General features: G+C 43.0%; 2 protein-coding genes across 5 annotated transcripts in view; both read right to left on the bottom strand.

Moving 5' to 3' along the window:
- fermt2 (FERM domain containing kindlin 2) overlaps positions 1–12,988 on the bottom strand; it is a 44,320-nt gene extending 31,332 nt beyond the window's left edge. For all 4 annotated transcript variants that reach the window (XM_061237571.1, XM_061237578.1, XM_061237586.1 and 1 more), the window contains exons 1-2: positions 12,812–12,988; positions 11,668–11,825 (exon numbers count right to left, since the gene is read on the bottom strand). In XM_061237571.1, coding sequence (XP_061093555.1) covers positions 11,668–11,824 — 157 coding nt within the window. In that variant the 5' untranslated portion in view covers position 11,825; positions 12,812–12,988. The remainder of the gene's footprint in view (positions 1–11,667; positions 11,826–12,811) is intronic.
- Positions 12,989–15,428: 2,440 nt separating this feature from the next.
- ddhd1a (DDHD domain containing 1a) overlaps positions 15,429–20,857 on the bottom strand; it is a 35,624-nt gene continuing 30,195 nt past the window's right edge. Inside the window, exon 13 of the mRNA XM_061250591.1 lies at positions 15,429–20,511. Coding sequence (XP_061106575.1) covers positions 20,327–20,511 — 185 coding nt within the window. The 3' untranslated portion in view covers positions 15,429–20,326. The remainder of the gene's footprint in view (positions 20,512–20,857) is intronic.

Here is a 20,857-nt window from a genome sequence, read left to right as displayed (position 1 = left end):
GGTCATTTGTGCTTCACACTGCCGTCTCCGTGGCGACTGCAGTCAGGGGCTACAGTGGTGAGACACAAGTGCATGGTTTTCATAGAAAATACATTACCTGAAAAGGCCTTATGACTCATATTCAATATGAAATACTCCATGAGGAATATAAACTGAATGGGGAGGATTAAAGAGCTGTTCTTCATAACCATCTTGGCTTTACATCATACAGGGAACAGGGAGAATAGAAATGCATCCATAGAAAGTATGTAATGCATCAGTGTGATGTGCAAAATAATCACAGATTTCACCGCGATGACAGACACTACGCAAACCAAAGAACATTTCTGAAAAATGAAAACGTGTCTCTCTCTCTCAGAGAAAGAGACACAGACTACAGGAAACTGTGTTGGATCTTGATGTGGATCTATAGAAAGTCGATGGCCAGTCTTTCTGAGTAAAGCACTGGAATAAGCAGAACTCAGTATTAAACTTAATTATCGAACATAGCCAGCGGAATGTTAAGCTCATGTCTCATTTCAACAAGCTTAACAGCAACAGCCCAGTAAACTTGTAGGAACAAACACCTGTCCCTGGATGTCCCTGGATGATAAAAGTATGAACAACATGAACATGAACATACAGTTTAGCCAATTCTATGAAAATTAATGCATGTACTTTAAGGGTGCTTTCCAGCGCAATCTCAGTTTTAAACCAAACAGCCGGAAATGAATACAAAGTCAAACACCCGAGCGCGGAGACTATTGTTGCAAAATGTACTGTACCACAGGATGCTTTCCTTTCAGTGGTTTCAAAACTCAATATTTTTCCCACCAAAGCAAAAGAATGATCTGAAAATGAAATAAAGTTAATGGAGTAATAGTTAATCCAGGCATGAAGTGGGAGCCATGGAGCCCAAATGTAGGGAGTTTGTTAATAAAAATGAATTCAGAGCGATGGTGGTTACTAAGTATACCAGTTACTCTGGGTCTGTGTGTTTGTGTCCAGCTCATTGCGTTAGTACAGTATCACAAAAAATTACTTTGTATGTATAACACTTTAAAAAAATGTTCAGTCACACATCACACAGCAATAAGGTTAAGAGTAAACATTTAAAACCAGCATTAAAAATAAATATCGGAATAAATCAAATTTCTAATAGAAAAAGAATAGTAGTTAATATGAGAGCATTAACTTAATTTCCATACTTCCAAATACAAACACGGGAAAAATGCCTGCTAAAATATTCTGGAATGTAAAAAGTAGACCGTGTAAACAGACTGCATGGCAGTTTATCACACTGTACGTAATAACTGAATATATGACAGCAGAAGCCAACAGTTCCCCACAGACACAGTAGCATAGCCCACTGATGGGAAACTGCATAAGAGTGCAATTACCTGTAGTTATGCAACAAGTGCATGTCAGGTGTTTTCATACAGAAGCATGTAGACACTTCTGAAGTGTAACACACAGATAAGAAATAACGTCAAACTGAATGTTTGGGGACACAGTGTGGAGATGCTGTGCAGGTAAATAGCTTGTGCTACTGAACTGGGTTGTGCCGCCAACTCTGTTTCACTCTTTCTGGGACGACTACATGTAGAATGGGTCCCCAAGGAGCAAGGTTATCCCCTTTGCATTGCCAAGAACACTTTGTTTTGGAACACAACGTGCAATTTTAAGAACACCGGATTATATTTCCTGTGGAATAAGCATTCATTCATTTGCATACTAATGGTGCCTAGCACCAATCAATGGGCCAACAAGTTCATATGGTTTTGCATTTTCAGTGGTATTCTAAAATTATTCATGAATTACCTTCATCTGCATATTAAGTGAATAAGTGAAGGTAGAGGTACTTTAAAACTGATCTTGACTGAATAAAAATATTAGCAATTAATGAAATTTTGAAATGCATTTTCAATTTCTGTTCAACAAAGGTAAGAGCCAATGCACTTCAAATTGATTTTCAGTAGTCTTAAAAATCGGCTAAATCAGCTTTCTTCTTATTTTTAAATGCAGTAGCTCATTAAAGTTAAAATTACAACTCTTCATTCAAACTACTGCAGGAACAAGAAGCAATTTTCCGCCCCAACCTGCCATTTTTAGCATAGAAAACCCGACCAACATCGTGGACATCTCGCCAAAACAGCTCTGCCGCTGCTTATAACCTATGAGATCATGGATGCGGAGCACTGGCTACACGGTGGACTGCTATTGCCTAGGATTTCTACTGCTGAATTTTCCAGCGGCTCAACCGCCAAGCTGATGTACAGACGGTTTTATAAGTGCTTCTGTTGCGTCAAATAGATTAGCTTGGGGAAATGGACGGAAATTCCACCAACGTTGGCCATGTAGCAGGGCATTTTTAAATGGATTTTTGAATTGCGAGCTGGCTCTTGAAATTAATGGAATGCAGTCAATTTTCCTCCAAGAGAAACACAAAGGGGGCACAGAGACTACATTTTTCCAAGTATTACACGCAATTCAGGTGAAGCCTCTGCTGATTTAGGTTTCCAGGGTCCCGTTCCACAGCTCCCATTTTGGTCCGTAATCACTTCCCGACCACTACGCCATTCAGCTTTCCATGAAGGATAGTTCCATACGTAGCCATCCGAAAATGAGGCAGAAATCCAAACAAGTAAGTATATCTGACCAAACCGCTCAGTATTCCTGCCACTGGAAAAGCAGAGTAAAGATCTTCTGTGGTCAGGTGCTCCATTACAATGTCATCAAGCCGAACGAGGTTGGCTGAACTTTCCTCAGCACGTGTCATGGAGCCATACTCTAAAAAATCTGATTTCAATCTTGACATAGTTGGCAGGACTTGGCTCCATATCAGCTGTGCTGGCCAGTAGTCATGGTGACGGGCTTAATTAGATGAGTCGTAGACAAGGCCGGAGAGCCTGCTTTTAGTGATGACTACGGAAAGGGGAGGGGGGACACAGGAGTGACTGCTTCCTCTCTCAGCTGGAGAGTCACAGTCATCCTGAGAGTCTGGCTTGATCGATACGACCTGGCTGATCTCGTTTGCTGAAAGCAGAGCCTCCCAGAGGGAGTACTGCAAAGGGACACTTAACCCGATCAAGGAGACGAGAGAACACAGACACGGTCAAATCTCCACCTTCTCGGAGCTGGAGTCTCCTCTAAAGCCGGCCTAAACCCCAACCTTGTGCTGGCTGGGTAGTCTGGGATGAGCCAGAGATGCAGGGGGATCCCTGTAGGCTGGCAGCTCCAATATGATTTGACTGCGTGGACTTCCAGACCTTCTAGTAGTACAGGATAAGCAGCTTGACCGTGTAATATGAATAAAGCTTCCTAAATATCGAGTAAGACCAACAGGACTCTGAGCTAAGGCTAAGGCAAGGTGACTGAAAATACCTCCTCCAGAAAGTATGACCTCCACGTCAATTTGCAGAAGACTCCTTCCGATTTGTGGAGAAACCATACGAAGACCTTTCCAGCCAAGACAAAATGTTCTTACGATACTACTGGAATGTTTCGTTAATGTTAGAGCATTTTGCCACTACATGGCAGCAACACTGGGAGAGCATTTTGCGTTAGCTGGGCTCGCATGTCAGTGGACAGCTCTCGGCATTGTGGGATAGCATAGGTACTCTGGCACTTCAAGAGGAACACTACAGAACCAGTGGTCTGGGAGGACCAGCAGTGGTAGAAATGCTGGCTTAATGCACACTGGCACAAAACATAGGCACATTAGACTACGTTTGGTTAAAATAACACCCAGGAAGGCAATGCACAAGCACGGCAAGTTTAACTGCAGTAAATGGCCACTCAGCTGTGCCCATTTGCCACTATTCCCGCTTAGCCAGGTCTGAGTCTAATGCAAACAGCATGCTGCTAAATATAAGCACAAGTCATGACACATGCTGACTGGACTAAACTCACCATAATGCATCATTCTGCTGGGTATGATTTCCGCTAACAGGAGAGAACATTGCGCTTATTATCGTACAGTACAGAACATGTCCGATAGATTCTGCGAATATTCCTTTGAAACCCATCGCTTGTGTGTTTGTGTTAGGTGGCCAGCAGAGCAAAACAACTGTTGACCCACCCATATCCAGCTTTATGCAATTAGCCTAAGTTAGGGCCCAAATTCTGTAACTGCATTACAGAGGTCCTCTGGAGATGCATCAATGCAGGAAAGTGCCCCAAAGGCCCAAGGCAAGAGAGATGGGAAATATCATCTCTACTGTCACATAGTTGACTCTTACAAGTCCCCTCCTTGGAGGAATAAACAAGTCTACCTTTCTAAATTACAGTTTTCCATTTTGAGACAAAGCAGGGTTTTTTTTTGACTGAGGAACATGCAGAGTTCACCCAGCAGGATGATTCTGACAGGAATTAATAACACTATTGTAGGGGCAGACAGGGGTGGCCGTGCATAGGAACCACCAGAACCACACCACACCACCACACAACCATTGTAAATGGACAACACAAGATGGACAACTGACCACGAGTCATGAGCCAATCACATCACGAATAACTCCATAAAAAAACGTTTTTTTATACGATGAATAATTTAAAAGAGGTGCTTTCAATATATCAAACAAGTTAAAAGTACTAAAAAATATATTTCACTTGCTCCACTGCATTTCACTGAAGCCACAACCTCCATGCTGGAAAAAGTGAAGGGAGAAAAAAAAAAAAGAAGAAGAAAGAAAACAAAACAACTCAAAATTTTCCCAAGACTCATAAAGGTCTTCTTAACCACTTCTTTGCCCAGCTTAGTTTATTAAACCACTCAAAAAAAAAAAAAACACACGGATAACATTTGAAAAAGGCGAACGGGATAATTAGGCAAGCTGGTGAAAAAGACTCAAAGTCCCAGACATAATGGGCAATGTCAGAACAGAGATTAGCCAGCCTGTCATTCTGACCTGATGTTAAACTAACCACAATCATCTCTCATAAGGAGAGCCACTCAAAAACCAAAACCATAACAGCACCACGCCAGTCTGAGGTGGCGGACATTTTAAAGGGTGGAAAATCTGCGCACAGCCTTCTGCTCCCAATGTGAGGGAGACCCAAATCACAGCAAAATCTCACCCCAGCAACAGGAAGAGCACGGCAGGGCAGGGCTTCTTCTGACCCTAACTACTTCCTGACTGGAAGATTAAAGGACATTAAAGAGGTGGGGTCTTCGCTCAATGGAACGGACAATCACTATCACTTGTAAGGGGGCAGCCAAAAGCAATGGGTTCTTTTGAAGGGGGGGGGGGGGGGGGGGTGAGCAAAGAAATGGAAATATCTACAGGCAAATTCTACGTTGCTTAGATCATCGGACCATCAACCTTCATGCTACGCAAATGTGTTGTAATTGTTTCCTGACGTACAAGATGCAAGATGCACAAGAACATTTCCCCCCCCCCCCCCCCCCCACTTTTTGGTGCTCGAAGGTGTGCAGGACGGACTTCAGCAACAAGCCAAAATTCTAATAAAGCCACTACCACACAAGGGAAGAGATACACAAAACATCTGGCTGATCAGTCAAGACGAACCGTGCTTACAGTTGGCGCTACGCACACATTCTAGGTCCATGTATATAGAGCCGAGCCAGATTTTACAGGGGTGAAAGAGGTCTGCTGCCGTATTTGAACATGCCAGCTGTGTGCACCATTTCAGCAGCTGGGAGAGCTGCTCGGGCCTAAAACGGTGTTTTAAATGTATGGAATGCGGCCATTTTGTTCACACACGCCGTGTCTGCTTAATAGCCGGGCTTAGACACAGACACACTATGTGAACAGATGCAGAACAGGGCTTTCTTTGACACACTGACTCTATAAAGCAGGAATGACTGCGGCCCCCCCTCCCATCTCCTCCTCCTCCTCCTCTCCTCCCCTCCTCCTCTCCTCCCATCCTACATTCTCCCATCTATCAGTCCCTTCTCCCAGCAGACATGCACCCCCCCGCCACTGAAGCCAAATTGAATCCCAGTGTTCCCAGGCTACAGGCCCCCCCCCCCGACCCCCAACCTCCCCAAAAAAAAAGCAGGAAGTCTCACATCCTGCATCAAATCGCACCCGTTTCCTTCCAAACATCCCCCCCTTCATTGTCAGCCGCGGGCTATCTTCCTCCCGCTGGCCCAGCCCGCTGCGTCGCCGGGGAGGGAGGGAGGCGCACAAATGGCGGGCTCCCAGCGCGCGCTCAAACCCATTACCCTGATTGGAGCACCAGTCACTCCCACCTTCCCCGTCTTCAAAACAATAACCGCATTCACCCTGCCTCCCACTGCAGCTCGCAAAAAACCCGAATTGCATTACCCCACCCCACCCCACCCCCCAACACCACGGGGCACAATATGCACCTTTAACTGGATTTTGCCGAGGCGACGTCAAGGACGTTAACGGGCGAAATGTCTCTGGCGAGGGTGGCCTGTGTCAGGAGCACAGGCTATCGCTCCGTTTCTGGAGCGACGTGGCTGAATAAGGGTTATTGGGGAGGCTTGGGTTGTGCTCTGGAGATGAAAAAGGCTTGCGAGTGATTCATGGCCAACGACTCGAGCAGAGAGCGCAAAATAGCGGGATGACGGCAGCATCCAGGGAACATGCCAAACCCTGGAAGTCATTTCCTGCTCAACGGAAGACTTTTATGGAATTCTAGCAGCACGTTTTACGTCACATGACCGGTGTCCAGACCCCACCCCCACCCCCAACTATCTTGATGTGGGGGGGGGTGGTGAGTGACTTTGCAGGATCAACAAGGCCGGCAAAATATGCATCAACCTCATCTAGCTTGAGATTAAATCATAAAAGCTGGCACAGCCTTCAACCGAAATTACCATCTAAAATTACTACTACTAGAAATCTATTTGCAATGATGCTGTGATCCACTCAAGACCGTCGGTCAATTCGCTTTACGATTCTGGAACCAAAATATTTATCCTTTTACTATAAAACCAGATGTTTTTCTTTTTTTCCAGAAATCACATTCCTAAAGCTGACAAACAGCTAGCCCCGCCCCTTCCTGTGTTGAGTGTTGATACGGCAGACTCACGACAGGAAGGGGCGTTCCCCGCAGACCCATGGACACGTGTCGTTCCCGCACACTGGCCACTGGGTATGGAAACGCAGATTCATATTACGGGCGTATTACTGTGTCTGTACACAGTGTGCCTACTCGTTGCGACTAATGATCTTGGGTTAGCGCATTAGCATTCCAGTGACTGCCCCAACATCGAGCACCAGGGGAGAGACGCGACTCAGCAAACCTACAGTCAAAACAGGAGCAGCAGCGCCGCACCAAAAACCACTTACAATTACCGAGCGCTGGCTTCCCACATAGCTATATACACGACATAAACCAAAACTCAAGTGTTATACAGCAGGCTGCATAGCTCAAAATTCAACAGACCCCAATAGTCATTGTAGAAAATGGGACTTGTGAAAAGATAAAATGAACACTTCAAAGGTAGCCGTACTTGAACATTTTGACATATTCTCGAGCTAATTAAAGGGAAGCAGCTGTAATTCCATTCTAGTGAAGCATTTACACGCACAAAAGGACATTGGCAACAATAATACACAGCAACAACAGCCCATAGCACTAATAAAACCAGGGTGTCCAATCAAAAGGCAGTCCAAGATTTGATAAATTACTTCCCAACTGAAACCAGATGAATTTAAATAATGAACCCGATAAACTACGGGTGGCGAAACGTGAAACTTCACTCGCCCCGTTGAAGGAGGAGCCATCGCAAGCTGTCAATCAATTATTTATATGAGAAAGTCAGACGACCTTGACCTCCACAGCAACACATCCTGGCAAGGTCACGTGCTTCACCCTCACTTCCCACTGCATGGGAAATCGATGCACCAACGTCCTGTCTAGTCCATCAATTAACAAAGACAAGGCTATATGCGTTAGATCATTATATAAAAAATATTGTTTCACTTTGAAGGGAAAACCTGTGCAGCCCCACCCTCATGGCAATGCATGGGGGGGGGGGGGTGGGGGGCTCAATTTCAGACCTTCAAAATAAGCACTTTAGAAATGGGGGGATGGGGGGGGAGAAGAACACATCCAAGGCATCCATAAATAAATAAAGTAGAGAAGTGATTGGAGTTTTCGATCATTAAATCTTAAATAAAGCTCTCCAGCAGGGCTGCAGAGGAAATGAACAGTGTAATCAATGGCAAAGTGCTTTCCTGGCATTTCACATTTTAATCCATTAAACTCCCCATTAAGAGCCTGAGATGAGAAAGGCAGCACCACGGTCAATGGCGGCCGGCGTAGGCGGGCTGTTCCAGAGATGGGAGGGAGCAGGAGGGGTGTTATCAGGGTGTTATCGGGGGACAAACACCCTGCAGTGACAGTGCAGGAGTATGGACACGGCACTCGACAAACCAGTCGAACCCGGGTTGAGACGCCGGTTTCGCCCTAGAGCAAAAATCCCAAACCTAAACTTCTCCATTAAAACACCTGGCTGAAAACAGCCGTAACACACAGAAACCTTGATGGTGTCACACCAGCTGTATATCACCAGGCGTATATCTCCAGGCCTTGTGCCAGAGGGACAGGTTGTCCTTCGTGTGAGGGAGGGAGAATGCGCAGGAGAGGTGCATGGCATCCACGTGTTATACAGCTCTGTGCTGAGGGCAATGGCCCTGAAGGTATGCCCTTGCTGAAAGCCCTTCCTGTAACAGAAATACCAGCTGACCTGGATTAACCAATCACCAATTTTTGAGCACTTCTGCATCAAGTCCATTTGATAATACAAACATCTGCATCTAAAATCTGGAAAATATCAGCTATAGGCCGAGAAATGAATAAGAGTAAGGTTATTGAGAGCATGTGGACTAGACTTAACGCGAAAAAAAAAATTTGTCGGAAGTCAGATGAAATTTAAACCTATGGAGATTACCATGACCTAAATCACATCAAATTCCATTACATTTTCAGTTTAAAAAGCAACAACAAATGAGTGACAAAATAACAGACATTCAGTCTGAATATTATACTAGTCTGACATTCAGTAGGTTAGGCTAGGTTTCCCTTCAGTACAAAGATCTGCCGAAGCTAGAAGAAAGTGACACAGGTCGGGCCTCTTGGAATCAGTCAGGTGGTGTTCAGGGACTATCATACATCTCTATTGAATATCAACAGTAGACAGGCTAAAATATACACACTTGTCACAGCAAGGCATCAAAACATGCCACCTCCACGGGGTAAACTGTAGCCAGCAGACATTATCATCAGCTTAATCATCACGTTCTCGTTCCAGAAAACCTTTTAAATTCTAGGCAATGTCCCAGTCAGCTTTCCACAAAAACGACCACCTTCTCAGCATTAAAACACAGTACGGACATTCTCGACCGGCGTAATTGTGACATCCAGTTCATAGGTAGGATGTGTTGTCTTTGGCTGAGCAGGCTAATGTTTTCCATTTCAACTACAGGGAGAGACCTACACAAACTGTCACCAGCATTCCACGGCAACCATTACCACGGCAACACTGCCTCCCTCGCAGGTGGGGCCGGTTCGAACATTCACCTAGACCCCTGAAGCCAGGGGTATCTCCATTATAGGGAACTTCAGCTACTCAACGGCAAAACCATCTAGAAGGACCACAAACAGGCTAAAACACAAACAGGCAACGAGGAGAAATATGTAGGTTCTACTTTAAGATGAACTCTAAACCAAGCAAACAGTAGGGGCTATTTGTGTATTGTGGTCCAAGAGTGTCTTGCACCACAACGCAGAGATCTTAGCCACACAGCACTGAGCAATAAAATGCTAGCCATGCTGAGCTGAATAAGTGCTGCAGCTCTTGAGAGATCGTGGGCCTTAAACGTAGCCTTCACTTGTCAACTCCACAGGCCCAGCCACAGGTCCGACGGTCTCTACCCACCTACTGTTCCAGGGCAATGAGCCTTTTCAATGCCATTCTCATCAAAACCCCAAAACCATTCCAAATGCTTTACAGTGTTAACTTCACTTGGAAGACAACAATACCATTTAAATATAGAAAAGAGTTTTAAATACATAAAAGGCTTGTCTCCTCACAGTGGTCTCTGGTGCAATTGGCACATGCTAAAGGCTATAGTATGTGACTCACCTAGAGCATAAGGCATGACCCACAGAACATTTCAGTAAGAAATATTTCATCTCAAGACTTCAAGCTTGAGATCTCTCAACAGACTTCAGGCTTCAGGCTTGAGATCTCTCAACAGGCTTCAGGCTTGAGATCTCTCAACACTCTCCTGCTCCCGAAAAACCTAATTTAAGGAACATCTCCGACACATACTTTCTTCAAACGAAACCTCCAATCTCATCACGTCCCCTACACATAGCACTGTCCTTGAGATTTCTGTGAGACCTAAAATGGAGAAAGGTTTCATGGGCATGTACCCCACCTCACCTAGAGAGGTCTTTGAGTATGTATGTATGTTGGAGATGACAAAGACGCCTGCAATGGATGACCTTTCACTGAAACTAAGATGGGGGAGGGTGGAGAGGAGAAAAAAGACCATCTTCCCACACACACAACACTGCATATGACCCTGGTCTGCTGCCAGAAAAATGACCACAAAGAACAAAGGCCTCAATTATGTGAAGTCGAAAACCCGAAGGGATAAAAATATGGAAGCAGCTATGGAATAAACTTGCACAGTGTTGGAATGTAGACTATTTAAACTCCTTTAGCACACTTCCAGTCCAAGATGAACTAGAATTTGACCTTTCCTACCATTAAATTGAGCAGTGTTCAAGTCTAAAAGCGCCTTCTGCTCTCTCCTCAACTGGAGAAATGCACAATGCATTCTCATTCCCTGGCAAAAATATATCTCTGGTCATCAAATAAATTCTTTTTCTTTTTAATGTCAAATATGTTCTTGTAAATAAAAAGCCAAATATATTAGTTTAAATAAATGTCAACCACATTGTTTTAAATGTCAAATATGCTAAGCTTCAATTTTGGCGCTAGATCATGTGCGACTAATACCGTGTGCATGACAGTAATTGTCATTTGAGAAACACGCAATTCCTGTTCTCTGCTCATTGCAGTTACATGGAGCGACATTCCAAATATGACGGGCGAAACACTGGAGACTAGGAATTCACAGCATTAATGAGGCAAGATCATTCCTCCAAGCTCACAGCTGCAGTGAAATCCTGGCAATGCATGCAGACTGACATAAATCATTTCCTAGCAGACCCAGCTCACTCACATTCACCCAGCTAATTAATTCAACTTTCTATAAGCAGAAAAACGGGGGTAAGGAAAGAAGGTTATTACGTTATCTGCCATTCAATTTCAGTGTAAACATATGGAACTGGGCACTGTGGGAATAATCAGCAACCATAACCATCCAATGTCAATTCAAATGTCTTGGGGGTTTAGATAAATAATTAGCATGCATCCATAACTAAAATATACACTATACATTTGGCTAATACTTAGCTGCAGTATTCTGATTCTTATAATAAGACATCAATAGGCTGACTTCATAAAAGACACATTGTCATGGCAGCAGGGGTATGCATTTCTGTAAATGACACCTTGCGAGATCCTGCTGCAAAACTGATGGGTTTTTGTTCGTTTATGAATTAACAAGCGTAACGTGATATCTGAACGGCCAGTACGGACACACGCAGTTTGCACACAACACCGGCTCTTTATGGAAGGCGAGCACAATGCACGTTGAGGGTTTTGCGTACCAAGTTTTTCCACGAGTTTCAGCATGACCCCGCCGATGTGAATTTCGCCGGTCACCCGCAGCGACACGTCCCTGTGGAGGTCGGTCACATGCATCTTCAATTCCCAAGTCCCGTCAGCATAGCAGCCATCGGGCATTCGTATACCGTCCAGCGCCATCCTTTCCAAGAGAACAATGATTATTAGACACAGAAAAACTAGACAAGTGTTTTGATTTACAGGCCTATATGCATGACAGAAACTTTATTCAGTAATAGATAGGCCTATAGGTTACAATGCAGAATGCGACCGTCGCAGAGATGAAAACAAGTCGAAATCAATGTGCATTACTTAGCAGCTTACTGAAATAATATGCGAGCAAAAGAAAGCAGATGTGCTCAGTGAAAGACCAACCGATTGTAACCAAGTTTTATGCATAATCTTCTTTGCATAAACAGACTAGTAGCCTAAAAGAGCTAATTAATTACAAAGTTTTCAGTGCAAGAAAAGGTCGTAGCCTACATTCATGACTGAGGGAGTGGGGTCATTTTGAAAGTCAGTATCATGTGAATGTTTGCATTACGCAATTACTTAGCTCGTTCTATGAGTAGTTTATAGACAGAACTCACACATGACCCAGTGTGGAATATGCATGAACGGAACAAGAAAATAAGTCGATTGTACTGAGAAACTGCGTCATTTAATCAATATAAAGACTGGGCCTTCTAATACAACCTCCTACACACTTCCCATAGATAGACAAGTAAGCGACAACCAACAGACAAAATCCAAGTCATTTTGTCAAGTTAATGCATTCACCTGCTGTAGATAACGGAAAGTATACTAATTTGTCAACTATGAAGCGGATTACGTAAGCAGATTTATACAAGGACTTGCCTCTAAAAATGCAAACTTGTTCCTGTTAGTTAGGCGACAAGCACAATAAAACCAGCGGTTCCTCTCTCCATTTGAAGCAACATAACTATTAAACAAAACTAGGCTACTTTAAATAAATTTCAAACCGTTATTTTAAACATGTGGCTAGCTTCCAAGCAAACGGCAACCACTGCTCTGTTGGTAGAGCTATAGCTACAGTGCGCAAAGCGCTGCGATTCTTTCGTACCCCTAAAGAAAGAAAAATGAAAATCATTAACAATGTCCACTCACCTTCTCAGATACAACAACCCAACACCAAGAAATCCGTTTGTACTTCCTACGCTTTAATGTTCCGTTATTCTTCTCCTGTATATCATGTAGCTACTTCGTATCCTGGAGGAAAATCCCGGAGAACTACCCCAAGTTAAGTATCCCAAACTGTCTCCTCGGGCTTTCGCTAATGGAGTCCAGGCGTTTCTTTTTACTCCCTCCCTTTCCCCCAGATAACGTCACTCACTCCTCCAATCCCACTTTTCCTTTCACTGGACACTAAGACCGGTCTGGTCTGATTATTCCCTCCTCTTTTTTTTAATTTCAGAAAGAAAAAAACTGTGGTTTATGACTGCACCACGCTTGGCATTAGGCTACGTGTATTTATGGATTGAATTGTTAATTGGTAATCGCCATATATCCCTGCATTTTTAGGTTATTTTTTATTTCTAATGCGTGTGTGTGCGAAAAAATCTGGCCGATGCTTTACTCCGTCCAACTGTATAAAATGTTGCGTAGTTTGGGACCAATATTGTACATTAGAATTGATACATGTTGCCGGCGCGGGTTAAAACTCAACAGTTGATTCGGGACGAGGGAATGGGAAAGTCTTAGGACCGCCACTGCTGCCTTTTATGGAAATAGTATCGAGTACGCCGGGGTACATCCGGGGAACGTGGGGGTCTTCGTTTTGGATTTACACACAATTACTCATTAAGTAAACAAGGCAAAAGAGCTATTTTCGGGGTGTTAAAATAGCAACGTCAAGACTGTGATTTCTTCATAATCCAGTTGTAGGCTACTGTGTAATGTTATACTCGAATAGATGTGCTAGTTTCATTGTTGTAAGACTGTAGCCTAGTTAGTCTGACTGATATGACTGAAACATATCCGTTACTTTGTCTAGTTGGCTTAATTCTTTTCGAACTGTTACTCGTCAAACATAAAATGGTCTGGGGACTTTTTAACTGATATTTTAACACGAAACGCAGGATAATAGCTCTGTACACTTACAGAATGATTTTTCATTTAAAACAAAAATGTAACATTTTCCATTTACATGGTCGCCTTAATCATTTTCTGTCAAAAACCTTACATGACCTGAACAAAATCAAGTAACGTGGTCTGGTCATAGTTCCAATTAAGTATGTTAGATGTTACTATTCTCATGTTGCTGACTACTTTTGGACTAAAAAATATTGTTCTTACTCTTCATCTGTCAAGGGTATGCGTAGCTACTGTGATTGTTTTATTAATTTTGTAGAAATACAGCTTCATGAAAAACAAAGCAAAACCAGATACATAATTCTACACCTCATCCCACCCCCAGCTTGTCCAGAGGGACTAATTGTTCATAGCAACCATTTGGATGTTTTGAAAAATGGTACTCACTAGGACAAAAATATATTTGGTGTAACTGTGGATGAAACTGGGTGTGTACAACCAAATCATTTAGTCACTGGAAAGAGTTATTCTTGCCTAAAAAAAACTCATCTGAAGAGTCAACAGTTTACTGCCCAATATGAATTGGGCACATTATCTGGGCATTAAATATGGCACATCATTTGAGTCTTAGTTCGTACTGCAACACTTTGAAGGTGACCATTTCATTATCACGCTACAGTTCTTTTATACTGCCGACTATCATATTTGCCACAACACAAAGAGATTGTGGTGAAGTTTATACTGTCGTTCTCTTATCTTTTGATTGCCTGGGTTTTTTTTATGAGTCATCTATTCACCCTCCCTTTGATCACCCTCCCTTTGACAGAAACTCAAAGTCTGATTTCAGCCTAGTATTAGCAGAAGCCATTTTGCACTGGATTGCAACCTACTAAATGGAAAGTTCTTAATTTTCTCTGGAAAATCCAACTCAAACACGTACTGAACACAAAGGTTTGTTGAAGGAGCATTTAAGCGCTTTTATACATTGCAGAGAGTTTTAAAAAAATGTGGGAAAAAATGTAATAAATTATAATCTAAATTATTAATCTATTACTGCTATTATATCACACTATTACTGAAGTGTTCCGTGACACAGCTTTCCTCATACACACACATGCAGCACTTATAATGAAAATATGTTTTCCCATATTTTTCCAAGTAACACCATATTATGACACACTTGCATACACAAGCCTATATAAAGCCCTTCTTCACTGTGGAGTGGATGCGCGTGGCCATGTCCTGCAGTGCCTGCAGAGCCACTCCAAGGCGAGCTGCGAGGTATGAATCACTACGGCTCCAGCACCGGCAGAAGAATCCAGCCGCACATTTGGTCTGCATCAAAGCGATTTACAACCCTTCTCCCTGCTGCCTGACCCCGGGCCCGTCTGGCAGCAGATCCGTTGCCTTTAAAAGGCTCTGTTTTAATTAGGGCGTAAAGATGCAGTCAGGAGCCACGCAGAAGTAAGACGGGGCTCCTCGGTGGAAGAGGCTCACGGTAGGAATGTGGCGGGTTAAAAGGAGTTAAGACGCGGAGTGCAAACGAGATCGGCTTCAGTCATGTTATGTCACTGGAGTGCCGATGAGCACTCATTGTTCACGCAACCAAATTCCTTACACAAGTAATATACTGTATGTGTACATCTTTCTAATTACGCTCAAGTGAAGTCGATACATCAGGAAGAACACAAAATCGTTGCACATTAAAATTTATTTTTTCATCAACATTTCTACAGTAACACATGAAGCTTATGAAATGGCGAACGCAGCAAATAACTGCCATTTTAGGAGTAAGAAACAGCAGTTGATCTGGGGATGATCAGTATGATCAGAAAAACAGAGAAGGGGAAAAACTCATGACACATACCATGATTAACAAATCATTTGTAAAAAGTAAAGCAACACAGCGATATCTGGACACAACATATTACTGGGGTTAAAAACAAACAAACATGAATTTAGTCACAAAAAACTGACAATGTATATGTGTAACATCTGATGTGACAAAATGCAAGGAAATGAAGACAAGACAATAAAACGTAAGTAAAGATATGGCAATTTAATCCATCTTCTATTAGTAAAATAATGTAAAATAAATTTGCGCAGGTTGGCGGTAAATCCAAGTATTGCTTAATATCAGAGGAAAAAAAAAACATTTCTAAAAATGCTTCTACAAATATTTTTGGAATCTGGACAGGGACGATGCTCCTTTACTTTTTCATATGAAGCAGATTCCTTGTATAAAATGTGTTTCCTTCTTCCCACACACAAGTGAGACTGGGTACACAGAAGAATCAAAACCAAACAAAATGAAATGCAGTCTACAATCAAAATAAACAAACTAGACATTTCCAGTTGAAAACCTAAAAAGAAAAAAAATAAAGAAAATAAACTTACATGAGGATTTTTTTTATGGCACTTATAAAGAATGCAACAGCATTCTACATACAGTAGTGCAATGTATTCAGTCTCTGAATTGTTTTGGACATGGGTTAATTTAATGAGAAAGAATTTACCCAAAATCCAAAACCAGGAACAAATTGACTGCAAAAAACAAAACAATGTGACTAAAGCACAGAAGAGTGACAGCAAAGTCCTGCTTAACTTCTGTTAAAGTGATTAACAATGAATCAAACTGTAATTGTATTAGACACTTGGATGCTGGATATTGGGATCTGCAAAAGTTTTGGATAGGGGGCATGCTGAGAAAGTTCATAAGCAGGACTGCGATGGCATGAGCCGATGTCATATAACCATGTCTGCCACCTAGTGGCCACAAGCAGTGATTTCACCTGCTCAGACAGCACCTCACCTTATAAAAACCCATCCTGCAGATTTTAATCAATCCTTCCAGAAACAACCTTGTTATGACTTTTCTGCAGAGGGAGGACATTTCACCGAGAGGAAAAATATGATCCTTTTAGAACAACAGGACAAAAATAAATGTAGAGTACGACCATTGCGTTAAGAAAGGAAAGGTTTTGTTTTAATAAAAGGAAATAAATACAGTGTCGGATGGCAGTTTGAATCCGTGACAGGCATGAGTTATTGCACAGCTTTCCAGAGTCAAAAGCTTGTCAGCTTATCGTTTCAATGTCAAAAGTAACAGTCATTTTGAGACTCTTCGTTCAGCCCAGAAGCGGATACAATGGAGACATTATTGGATGGGTTCTTTCATTCCGAGCACACATTCTGAAAGTCTGAGATCACAGAACACAATCAGGATTTCAAAGTGCGACACACCGAGTCTCACCGTCCCAATGCAGGGAAACCGCAAGAGACGCAACCTTTCAACCGTTTCCGCAAGTCTCATGGATCGATGGATCGCAAAGACAATGAGGGAATTCTCAGATATAGAAATACTTTTGTAACAGAAATACCGTCCTGTCCCTTATGGTGAATTACATTTTCAATAAGCACATTTGGCTGTTGTTAAATGTGCTTTAGCAGACCAGTAGTGAGCATTTTAAGCTGTGTGCTTGTCTGCGCTGAGGACAGGTACATGTGCCGAAGGTAATGCCAAACACAGCTGCAGGAATCAGGCTGCCGACCATCTCCTCTGTGCTCTTAAAGGTCTTTACTTTCTACTCCGAGCCTCCGCTCACAAATCAGCGACATGTTAGCCAGTGGGCACCTTCACATATCACTGCTGTGAAGCTTCCACACTGCAAGTTTCAAAACTAGTTTTCTGAGAGCTCATTTTTTTTTTTTTTTTTTTTTTGTTTGTTTTAAGTTTGCCAAATACAGGATTTCCGCTAAGATCTCACAAGCTGCTTTGCAAATTTGCATTCCTCCTGGCTACTGTTTACATGGCAGCAGCACAACATCTTTGCAGTCGTTGCCAGATGCAGTTTAGCATTGTTAGCCATTTAGCATCTCATATAACTTTAACTGTCTTTTTTTTTTTTTTTTTTCTCCCCTCAGTGTCTTTGATCCCTCCAGAGTTTATAACGAAGTTGCCCGCTACATTAAGGGTGAGGCATCTCTACAGGGACATAATTATGTCCGTAAGAGTGGCCAGGTCCATTACACATGTTCCAGACGGTGAACATATAAATTATGAATTAGCAGGCGGTCTAAGTGAATGTAGTAGGTATCAGTAAATCCACTTTTAACTTAATTGACTATCATGCGACCGTCATCATCAGTCAGTTACAATGTCAGCATGACATTGGCCCTTGAGCATGGGCCCGTGTTCCCTTCAGTCTTGTTCTAGTGCTAACCGCAAATGTACAAAGTGAACATACTGACATCTAGAGGACACAAACAGTAATGGGGAAAAAACAAAAAACAAACGCAACCTCACATTATAAAAATTTGCATTGTTCCTCAAAACCTCCTTCTTGAAGTAATTTCTATTACATTCAGATCATATTCACAAAAGTAAAATGTTTTTTTAAATGGCAATGTGTGATTCTAAGAAACTTGTGTCTTGCTTCTTTCGTTACGTTTAAGTAGATGAAGAAATCAGTGCATCGGATCTCAAGTCTTCACAAACACACTAACGCTGGAGATCGACTGGCATCTCCTACTAAGAGTCATAATGTTCAAATACGTATTCCTCCCGTCTTCCCCAAACTTAGATATCTGAAATATTTGGCCACTGGCTAGCAAGGACACAGATCTCATTTTAACTTTTGGGGGTACAACCAAAAAAAAAAAAAAGTACTACCAAATACAAAATGATAATATTGGGGAGGGACCATCTGATATTTTCCCAAAGTTTGGGATCTACGTCCATGCCAGCAATAATTCGACAAAGGATAATCATAACAATGTCCATAAAAAATTACGATAAATCAATTGGCTACAAAAATCAAGCTTATTTCTCCGTACATCCATGTAAACAGAAGAGCCTGAAGATCACATCTCAAACATAACCTTCATAAGGTTTTTTTTTTTCATGAATCAAACAATATATTAGAAATAATTAAAGAATGAGTGTGAAAAATGCCAGGCCAAATCAGCCACAACACATATTGACCCTCGACTCTCCAAGTTGCTTTCACGATGAGCCCTTTAAAAGCAGTGTCACTTAACACTCCAGTTCCCCAGCTTTTGGCTGTGTTTAGAATGCGTATGAACAAGGGAACGGTTCTCTGCCTGGCTGTAGGCCTCTGTAGCTTTGCTCCAATCACAGCGCCACACAGAGGCCTGTGGGGTCAGGCAGCCTATAATATCTCAGGTCTTCCTCTGAGCTGCGTCGTGATTGGTGCTCGATAAAAGCACTGACACTTCATGCAGATTTTTTTTTTTTTTTTTTTTTTTTTTTAAGTTCCATGCAAGCACAGCTCAGAGAAAGACCCCTGCTGAGCAGACTCTGATAGAGAGCGGTGTTACTCCGCTTGTGCGTGCTGACGTTTTATGACACAAACAGGTAAAATGGTCATGCATCGTCAGGAACAGAGAGCCCGCCAGTTCTGCCCGCGTCATGTCCTGATGCAAACATCGCAAAGGCAGGTGTGACACTGTTGTGACTCTGCACCTGACTGACTTCACCTAAAAATGGAACATTTAACAAAAAAAACTAAACTAACAGGTTGGTTACAGCACCATTTGGTTGACATACAAATGGGTTATAAAGGTTTCTTGTTCAATTATGACTACTTAGTCAATGAAGATAGAGATCAGTTACTTTCTGGTATAAAAAGACAATGGCTTTGCTGATTTTAGTAAAAGGTTAGCTAGGTATTTAGCGTTAGGAAAAGTCACACAGTAGTTTGGGGCTGATTAGCAAATAGAAGAACGTGACGCAGGTAACGTCCCTTCCTTATATAGTAAAATAAGAAGGGCAAATTGGTTATAATCTAGTTCCTTTACACAATGAATAATGGAAAAAAAATCTTGTTAGGTAATAAATTAATATTAAAATAAATTATCTTTTGACCCCTTTAAGTGTTTTAATTTTGCATTGAATATTTGCTCAGTAATGTTGCTTTGGGATGCAGTTAGGTCTACAAAAAAGAGCCCTCCGTCCTTTCTAACCAATCACTCCGCTGTTTAGACTCAAGTCCATGCCCTTGAGAACGGCAACCAATCACAGAGAGGAATGAGGGTTAAAGGTAACGGGGGGGGCAGGTTTGTGCGTGACGCAGCTCCTGCACAGTCAGGTGAGGGGGAGGGGGAGGGGGGGGTGCAGGGGTATTGGGATGAAGGCCAGGATGCAGCGATGTCGCTACAGTGGATGAGTGGGGGAGGGAGGAGTTTAGAGAGGTCTCCATAGGCAGGCATTGGGGACTCGACCACAGTGTGCAGATTCCAACAGGCCACAAGGGGGCGCCGGGTTTCACGGATCCTCACAACGCGCCGCTCGTCACGGCGAGTTCCGGAACCGGGCGGTGGCACTGGCTCCGCCCACGCGAGGCTCCAGTCCAATGTGCCACCCGCCAGTGTGGGCGGGGCAAGGCTGAACCCAGAGAGCGAGCAGGAGGTCTGTCTGCGTGTGTGTGTGTGCGTGCGTGTGCGTGTGTGCGTGTGCGTGTGTTCATGTAATGAAAGAGTGAGAGGGGAAATCCCCGCGTGTGTGTTAGCGTGTGTTCGCGCGTGTGCATATTCGTGCATTTGTGGCTTGAATGCTTTTGCTTCTGCGTGCTACACGGGGTCCGGATTGTCTTCGCTGGATTCGGCCGTTTCGCTCTGCTTGTACATGAAGGTCAGCAGGAACAGCGCCACGTCGTGCGAGGACCAATAGGCTGTGTGCGACGTCACCGCCGACCAATAGCGGCTCTCCACCAGGCCCTCGCGGAGTTCAAAGTCGATGCGGTGTTCCAGCTCCACTGTAACAGAAAGGTGGCCCTATAATTATAAACCTGTATTTCCGACATGATTTACTGTAGACCTACTCTCTTTAATTCGCATGCAAACACAGTGAAGACCACTTACAGTGATAATACTGATAAGCCAAAGAGAACTATGGTTCTCACAGTTTCTGTGTTTCTCAGTCACATGGTGTGTAAAAACCATATACACCAGCGCTGCCCATCATGTATGTTTTCACTCCAAGCCTAATCTGCTGCTCAAGGAGATCTGTAGCTGTTGAATGAGGTGTGCTCTGTTAGGGTTGAAGTGATAACCTACAGGATGGTAGATCTTCAGGAACAGGGTTGGACAGCCTGCTCTAGC

This window comes from Conger conger, chromosome 1 (assembly GCF_963514075.1).
Source record: "Conger conger chromosome 1, fConCon1.1, whole genome shotgun sequence".
Taxonomy (NCBI): Eukaryota; Metazoa; Chordata; class Actinopteri; order Anguilliformes; family Congridae; genus Conger; species Conger conger.
This window is presented reverse-complemented; position numbering and strand designations above follow the sequence as displayed.